Source organism: Magnolia sinica, chromosome 7 (assembly GCF_029962835.1).
Source record: "Magnolia sinica isolate HGM2019 chromosome 7, MsV1, whole genome shotgun sequence".
Lineage (NCBI taxonomy): Eukaryota > Viridiplantae > Streptophyta > Magnoliopsida > Magnoliales > Magnoliaceae > Magnolia > Magnolia sinica.
Window position 1 is genome coordinate 85,766,324 of NC_080579.1, and position 8,783 is coordinate 85,775,106.

The following is an 8,783-nucleotide window of genomic DNA, read 5'->3' on the forward strand; positions in this document are numbered from 1 at the left end:
GTGGCCCACTTATGTCCTAGATCTACTGAGTTTTAGAGACCCAGAAGGAGAATACGAGGGGCACACATGATGGATGGATTAGATGTTGTTAAAACATCATGGTGGGTCCCAAGACTCGAGACATGATTTTATAGTTTATGCATGATTTTATTTGTGGCCCAAACACGTTTCAGATCTACTGAATTTTAGGAACACTCAGGGAAGAATTCGAGGGACATACACGATGGACGGATTAGATGTTATTAAAACATTGGTGGGCCCCATGCCTCAAGACATGATTTTATTGTTTTGTGGCATGATTTTATGTGTTGTGGCCCACATACCTTTTGGATCTACTCAGTTTTAGGGACTCATAAAAAGAATAGGGGCGCACATGATTAACAGATTAGATGTTAGTAAAACATCACGGTGGGCCCCACGCCTCAAGACATGATTTTATTGTTTTGTTGCATGATTTTACATGTTGTGGCCAACCTACGTTTCTGATCTAGTGAATTTTAGAGATCCAGATGAAGAATACGAGGGCACACACGATGGATGGATTAGATGTTTCATGGTGGGCCCCACTCAATTTATGAGAAACGTTTGTATTGGATTCACCCTTAAAAAAATCCCAAACTTATCCTGTGTGATTTGTACCCTAACTGATAAAAGGCCAAAAAAAAAAACACGATGGTATCTTCAAATCTAAGTAGATTTGCGGGTACTTCTCCAACCACACTGGTAGTCAACGGACCAATGGTCAGGATTACCCAGTCAGTGGGCCCTACTTGTCAGCAGGAAAAGAGAGACATGTATAGTGGCAAAAGGTGTGGGCCATGCATCATGTAATTCCTCCCCTCTCTCATCTGTCCCACTGACCTCTCGCTCTCTCTTTAAAACAGTATTATCTCATCCTCTCTTTCTTCCTTTCTTTTTGTCTCAGTTGTTTTTCGCCCACACCCTTTTCTGACGTTTCTGACGTCCCACCATCTTCTCCTACCTTTGCTTTCCCATAATTATACATCACTCCCTCTCTCTCTCCTTCCTTTTATCAACCAACCTCCCTTCACTTGCTTTCTCACCCAAAAACAACATCACCCCACAAAACCCATTTCTCAGTTTTCTCTTCTGATTACAGACAAACCCACAAACACCATTGCAATGACTCGAATTCAAAAGTGGTATGAAAAATGCAAGCTTCATTCACTTCCCTCCTTTGTTTTTCTACTTCTCTATGCATGTATGCTTTGAGCTTTGCTTGTTTGATGATGGTGATGATGAATGGATTGGATTGCTCATATATGAGGTTGTATTGGGTCTTTTATGATTTTGGTTTTGGATGCCTTTTTGTCTTGATTATCAATGGTGTTTGGGTTGTTTTCATTTTGAATTTTTTGTGGGTTTCTTTTCTATTGTGTTTTTCACCCTTCTTCAATGATTATAATTTGATTGGTTTGCATGATTTTTTTTTTTGTTGGGTTTTTTTTTTTTTTTTTGGATGATTTCATCTTGTGGTATTAATGGTGTTTGTGGGTTTTTTGTTATGAATTTTTTCCTTGGTGTTTTTATTTTTACTTTTATTTTGATTTTTTTAACTTTTGGGCATATTGGGTTTTGATTTGTAGTGTTTGGTGTTTAGAGTTTCTGATTGAGATGCTGGTGAAATATGTGGAAAGTAATGGGGGAAGCAGAAGGCGAACGGTTGAAATTTTGATCGATATCGGGTGGGATTGAAGGATGAAGCATCACATGTTGTTTTCTATGGGTTTTTCTTCTTGTGTGCTTCTCTAACAGGGGTGGTTTGGAATGTTGTGACAGTTACAAGCTGCTCTGTTCTTGTGTTTGTGGTAAGATTAGTTCTTTCAAGGTGCATTCGAAGCGTGTTTTCGCTCTTTTTCTAGTGGTATTTGATGGATTAGCTATAAGAAACTGATAATCTGTATGTTGATATTTCTTTGCTTTTGTGAAGATTAAACATAGAGGATAAGTAATTGCATATGGGGTCAGATCACAAACGCGTGCGAGATTACGAACATTCATCTGGCAGGCCCCACCATGTGTGGGCTGTTATCCAGGAAACTAAGTCTGTTGGATGGTCATAACTGATCAATTTGAGGGGAAAAATGTCCACATCTTATTAAGGGCCCTGCGTCCGGTTTTCGGGAGTGGGGCCCTCTTGATGAACTGTCTGGAATTCCAAATCTTGCATGCATCTGCAATTTGACCTTACAATAAGTCTCTGCAATTCACTTCCTCTTCTTCTTCGTTGGGAGTTTTGATGTATGATTTTCAGACCACATTTCAGCTGCATTTGCATCAGGAATTCAAATCACGTCTGTTTGATTGAAACCATTGTGGCTGAAGATTTTGCTATGATCTTAAGATTTTTGTGAACAGCCATTTTTGGATGTCCAGTGTATTGTGGATCCAAATGCCAATGTAAGGAGAGTCGATCTCGGGCCATGCTTGGGAGAGTAGGTACACTACCAACTTGGCTACTGAGCTGGTTGTGAATCCTTAAACCAAACATAGGTATAGCATCCTCAGTTATTCAGTTTGTATAAGGCCCATGATGATCCAAACCATCAATCTGATGGAACCAAGGATCTTATAAATATCTCTATATCAAGAATTTTCAAAGCTGGGCCCTGTTTTTGGTGATCCAAACCATTAACCTGATGACACCAATGATCTTAGAAATATCTCTATCTCAAGGATTTTTTCAAGTCGACTGTTTAAAAGGAGTTGCAAGTGGCCCACATTCAACTTACAGATGACTCATCTGATGAGGGGACTGGTCTGGTTTTCAGCTTGGATATTTATATGGTGGGGCCTGCCTAATGCATGGGTTGGATGTCCCACACTGCTTGTGGAGGTTTGTGTTGGCTTAGAGAAGAATATGGTTTTTCTTTTTAGGCATGTTTCCACTGTAGACTTTTTTCCTTTTGGTAAAGAAGAGGGTTGTCCATCAGCATCTGAATTGATCTTTCCTCTCCCTTCCACCAGATTTTGTTCAGTCTGGCCAAATGTCAGGTGAGTTAGGTGGTAAGTTGCATCCTAGTTTGAGGTAGTTCACACCCACACATTGTTAGTAGTGTTTGGATGTAGTATTGAATTGAATTGCAATCATTAGTCTAATAGTGGAAATGACCAAATTGTAAATTCAAATTGGACCCAAAAGAACCAGAAATGCAATATGGGTTCCTACGAAATATCATTAACTTAACGCAACCTTTTGTGATCAGTTTGAATGATTCCCATGGTAGTAGGAATGTTCTTGTAAAAATAGAGAGAGAGAGGGAGGACAGCTTAGATTTCGCCCACAAAAGCCCACATATTCTCTCCCAACTTCCTTGCTTCCTCATCTCTCCCTGTTGGTGCATGTCCCACACCCCTTGTATCTATAAAAAAAGGTTTCTTTCTATATGATTGTTGTTCCAATTAACCTTTGAAGGTTTCCTTATTTTCAATCTTTGGACTAAAATCTCAACTTCTTCATGACCTAAGTCTGATCTTTTTATTCAATTGATTTTAAGAATGGATGTATAGCCGACCTCTTTTGATTAGTAGCACCCATTTTTTTCTCCTTTGGTATTAGAATACTATTAGTAAAATTCTAATACATACCAAAAAGTAGGATAATGGGGTGTATTTACTAATCGCGTGCATATGTCATTTTCCTGAATTCTTACAAGAATTGGACATTTTTGAAAGCGGGCGGATATCCACATCAGAGATAAGAATGTCATCAGTATATACAATGAAGAAAGACTGTTTTGTTGGATTGTTTCTGTCCATAATTTTCTTGAAGTGGGAAGGCACATTAGACAGAATGGCATCAGATTCCACTCAAATGGTCCATGGAGACCAATCCAACTACTCTTTGTCATCACCGTTTATCTCGTGTTAATCTATTGTGCGGTGTCTTTTCATTTTACAGAACTTCCAACTCACCCAATTTCTGTTTTGTTGTGGTTCTCTTATCTGCAGGTAAGGAGCAGGACCGTTCTCGGCAGTCGGCTGTCCGGACCAGCTCTTTTCCTTATTCTGGCACTTAGGATATCTCTTAATCTTCCCCACCCAAACATGAAACCATCCAACTCTAATTTTGATGCAGGTGCATCCGAAGATGAATCTGAAATCAGTAGTCAAGTCGCTTCCAACATCTCTACCCAAGAAACATCCCCAGATCCCCCGGTGGGCCCCACCATCACCTCCCCTACAAATCTCACCGGTCTTCGTCCTACCGATGAGACAGTCTCTCTCGACTTGACGCTCAGCTGCAATGGCCCATACAATGAAGCGGGCCACAAGGAATCAGCGGGATTCTCATTATCGAGCACAAGCGAGAGCAGCAGCGACGCTCGCCCTTCCTCGGCCGTCCCAAGAGTGTTCTCATGCAACTACTGCCAGCGCAAATTCTTCAGCTCTCAGGCTTTGGGGGGCCACCAGAACGCACATAAGAGGGAACGGACACTGGCGAAGCGGGCCATGAGGCTCGACATGTTCTCAGAGAAGTACGCCGACCTGGCGTCGCTCCCCCTGCATGGTTCCGTTTGCCGATCTCTAGGCATAAAAGCTCACTCCATGGTGCACAATAGCACATTGGAGAGGTTCAACATGAGAGGCGGTGCAAGGTTCGAACATGGGTTTCTCGGGCTGCCGGTTTTCGCCGAAGATGAGGACATGGGCTTGTTTTGGCCGGGCAGTTTTAGACAGATAGCCGACGTGGGTCCTAGTTTTGAACTCGTGGAGAATTCAAATTTGAATTTTGTAGCTGTTGCACCACCTGCAGAGGAGGATTTGTCGGCCCCAGATCTTACATTGAGACTTTGAGAGGTTTCTTTCTTCCTTCTCATAAATGTTGTTGCCATATCATTTTCTGTACAGTAACATGTCCACACACCACTACGTCGTACTTGTGTATCGTGATCAGTACCGTTGATTTCGTGGGCCACCATGCAGAAGGATCATGTCCCAAAAACCCAAGTGACCAAACTGTGGTAACCGCTCGATCAGTGGCCTGGCTGGAAAGGACATGATTGACTCAATAAGTGAGCAAAAAACAGCAACAACCAGATTATCAGAGCTATCCAATCACTACTGTCTCAGATAGCCCACCCATTTGGTGGCCTACCAGATCAACGAATCTCATCACTGCACACGTTTGCCATGTGTATGGTGGGCCGTGGTAACGGCATTTTTCACCGGGAGAGATGTGAGGGAACATTGAGCTATGGATGTGAAATTTTTTTTTTTTTTTTTTTTTTGTGGCTAATTTCAATGTTTTCAGTGTTAGCTTATCATAGTTTCTGCTTGTTGTAAGGTGGAAAATATCTGGTGATTATAATGCTAATGAATGTTGATTTTTCTCCGTCCGTCGGGAAGTGTTTGATTGAACTGTCGAATTGGATTGTGATAGTTAGTCTTATAGAGTGGGAATAACCCAATTGCAAATGTGTTCCTTAGCATTCGCATCGATTGTCTCGGCTCCGAATGATGATTATGTAGATTTCAATTTGGACCCAAATGAAACAGAATGCAATTTCAATTTGAAGGCTAGTTGTGGCATCCAAACGCAACCTTAATTAAACTGGTTATTCATAATTCAATTTACTTGCACATCCAAATGCACTCTTAACTTGTCGAGAATTTTTGTAGATGGATCAGCTAGGATCTTTGGATGGGGTGGGCTACACTTGACGCAGGGATGAATGTGATGAGGTCGATCATCGTCTTCCTCAAGGATTACTTCTCCGAATCCACATAGCTTTTCTGGACTCCTCACCGAGATTCCTAGAATCCATCATAAAAATAGAAAAGAATAGAAATAAATTCTAATAAATTTGAAAATAGATTGATTGATGATAAAAATGAAATTACAACTCTTTAAATAGTAATCTTAGACCTAGGTCATGATTTCTACGGGACTTCATGGTTTTCAGCCAAAAATAGTAAGTGTCCAATTTAGCCTAATCACTTTATTCTCGTAATTTGTCTAAGCCCTTTTTATGTTGGGCATGACTCCTGAAGCTCAAAGGTAAAGATTTATGATCCAACTAAAACTTACCATAAATAGTAAAAACGAAATTAAAATGGACTTTCGACTGTCAATTTGATGGAATCTCGCAAATTTGGCATCGGCAACCTGGCTTAGCGAGTTGGGTGACTAAAGTAGCTTCTCCTACCCCAAAATCATATATGGTATGTCAAATAACTAATTCCGGTTTGCAAGATATACCTGTTTTAGGGCTTTGATGATCCTGATTACTTCTCCTCCGATCAGGCCTTCTCTAGTACATCTTGGACATGAAAGTGTCCGTGACCGGCTCTTCATCAACTATGTATGACCCATTGCAGGAAAGATGCACACAGGAAATGCAGTTATAGTGCATGCATATCTTCTGTTGTGTTTCCTGTTCCATGGATTTACGTAAGGCCCTGCTGTGGTTCAAAGGTCTATTAAACAGATGCTATCATTGTTCAATTACAGTTGTTCTTGCACCATGGGCCAGTGGACCAGTCATGGTGGGGCCCAAAGTTGGATGGTCCATAATCCCACAGCCAATACAGCTATATGTTTCATATAGTAGGGGTGGGAATGGGCCAGGTTGACATTCAAATGGCCTGACCCACTTCTAAATGGGTGTGGGTTGGGGTTGGTTATAAAATGTGGCCCATGCAAGCAAAATGGGGTATGCCCGGATTAAACCGTACCTAGCCTGACTCGACCCCACGGCCCATATTAGATTATCAATGGACTGGGCCAGATGACTTGACTCAAAGGCTATAGACGAATACATTTATGATGCATTTATCTCTGTATGTATCCACTACTTCAGCTGAGTTGGTTTTATGTTTAGCCCATATTCCATTTTAAAAACTGAGTTAAGTCGCGATGGATTGGTTGAATCTGTGCTGATTACAGCTTATTAAGTTAGGTTGTGTTGATGTGTTGGGTTGGGACATAGGATAATGGGTAGTTGGTCGGGTTTGGGTTAGAACTTTTGGCCCATTTAGTAAACGGTTGGGATTGGGCTGATCCATCCTTGACTCAAAACTCTAAACTTTGGGTTTGGGTCGAGCCTCAAGGTTGTGGGTTGGATACATGTCTGGGATTGGGATTGATGGTTAATGGGCAAGGCTCTTGCATTTATGAAAGGTCCAAAAGTAGGCCCACCCGGTGCGGGTCATTTAAAACTTGTGGGCCAGGTGTTTGGATAATGGGCGTGGCCCGCTTGAGCCGTAATCCTTACCTTATGTATGGGTGTACATGAACGGAGCTAGCTTGGTTAGCTCGCTCGACTCGACTGGAAAAAGCTCAATTCGACTCGCTTCGAAGCTGAGTTCGAGCCAAGTCGAGCTGATATTTTAAGCCCGAAAATGAGTTCGAGCTAACCCAGCTAGAATCGAACTTGGATCGAACCAGTTTGGTAGCTCGGTTACTTTGATATTGATGTTGCTCACCAAATGTTTGATGAAATGACTCAAAGAAGTGTGGCTGGTGGCAAGGAAGGTATGTATATGAAACCAACACCCTTTTTTTCTTATTTTTATGTTTCTTAGAAGGTGTTTGATAAAATACCTGTAAAACCATTGCTGCTGTCTCAAATACAGTGAGATTTTGAAGGTGCAGTCCAGGTGTTATTGAAAATGCCTCGATGACAAACTCGGCTTAATCTTGGCTCAAACTCAGCCCGAGCTGCTGACCAAACCGAGCCGAGCTGGCCAGTCAGGCTCGAGGACCGAGCTGAGCCGAGTTCGAGCTGAGGACAACTCGACTTGATTTGACTCAATGTACACCCCTAACCTTATGGGCAGTAGTGGGCCTGTCCTCAGGTCAGCTCATGGGCTAGGGCCAATTTGATATAATTGGAAGTAAAGATCCATAAACACCTAGCTCTCCTTGTGAAAAATTTCGTTCACATTATAGGGTGGTCAAGAGACCACAATCATCTAGCGGAAATAACCCAAATTTTGGGGGGTCCCAGGTTAACTTTTGTGGAACCCATTTAGAATTCAGGTCGGGTTCAGGTCCACCATTTTGGACTCCAGCCCTCACAAAGTATTGCATGTTGTAGTGCTCTTAGTCGCCCGGTTCACTTCCAATCAATTGATCTGATCTGTCAAGGGATTTAGACGGAGCTGGTGCACCCACAAGCCTATTCAAGTCTGAGCTGGATGAGTCTTCCAATTTTGATACTTGCAATCAATCCTACTAATGTAATTTACCAAAGCTTTGTACAAGGAACTATCAATGACCCATTCACACACTTAAGCGAAGTAGAAAAGCAGACTAACATACATAAGTTGGACGTAATGGTAGATACTGTCTATATTGATACCATGTTAGTCCCCTCACATGAGATGACCATCAATCCACATTAATACATGTCCCCTCACATGAGATGACCATCAATCCGCATTAATACATGTCATAGAAATGCTCTAGAATCTTCATAGTCATGGCTAGAGAAATGAGAACTATGGATCAAAACTCTACCTGGTTAGCCAACCATTGTGTCCAATCGCAATTGATTAAGAGCATTAGATGAGTCTCTCAAACCCACAAAAATGACTTGTTCCCTAAGAATTTATCAAGAAAATAATAGAGTGCATCATGTCATCAATCAAGGTTTAATAATATTGAATTTTCAAGGCACAACCCCAAAAGTGTTATCTTTCCTTATGTGGTTGGGAATTAACTACTCTGGTAAGTAATATAGGACGTGGAACAAGCATGTGCCTATCACAAATGGAATCAGAAGAAGTCCAAAAAAGAAAAATCAACAAAGTTTCAA

The 8,783-nt window shown here is 41.5% G+C and overlaps 1 protein-coding gene across 2 annotated transcripts; it reads left to right on the forward strand.

Annotated features, from left to right (window-relative positions):
• The first annotated feature begins 891 nt into the window (after positions 1 to 891).
• LOC131251600 (zinc finger protein 4-like) lies at positions 892 to 5,361 on the forward strand. Of its 2 annotated transcripts, XM_058252422.1 has the most exons (3): positions 892 to 1,163; positions 1,622 to 1,829; positions 3,973 to 5,361. In XM_058252422.1, exon 3 carries the CDS (start codon positions 4,069 to 4,071, stop codon positions 4,816 to 4,818), a length of 750 nt encoding a protein of 249 aa, XP_058108405.1. In that variant the 5' UTR covers positions 892 to 1,163; positions 1,622 to 1,829; positions 3,973 to 4,068; the 3' UTR covers positions 4,819 to 5,361. The 2 variants fall into 2 exon arrangements, with proteins under 2 accessions (XP_058108405.1, XP_058108404.1); XM_058252421.1 differs by lacking the exon at positions 1,622 to 1,829.
• The last annotated feature ends 3,422 nt before the right edge of the window (positions 5,362 to 8,783 follow it).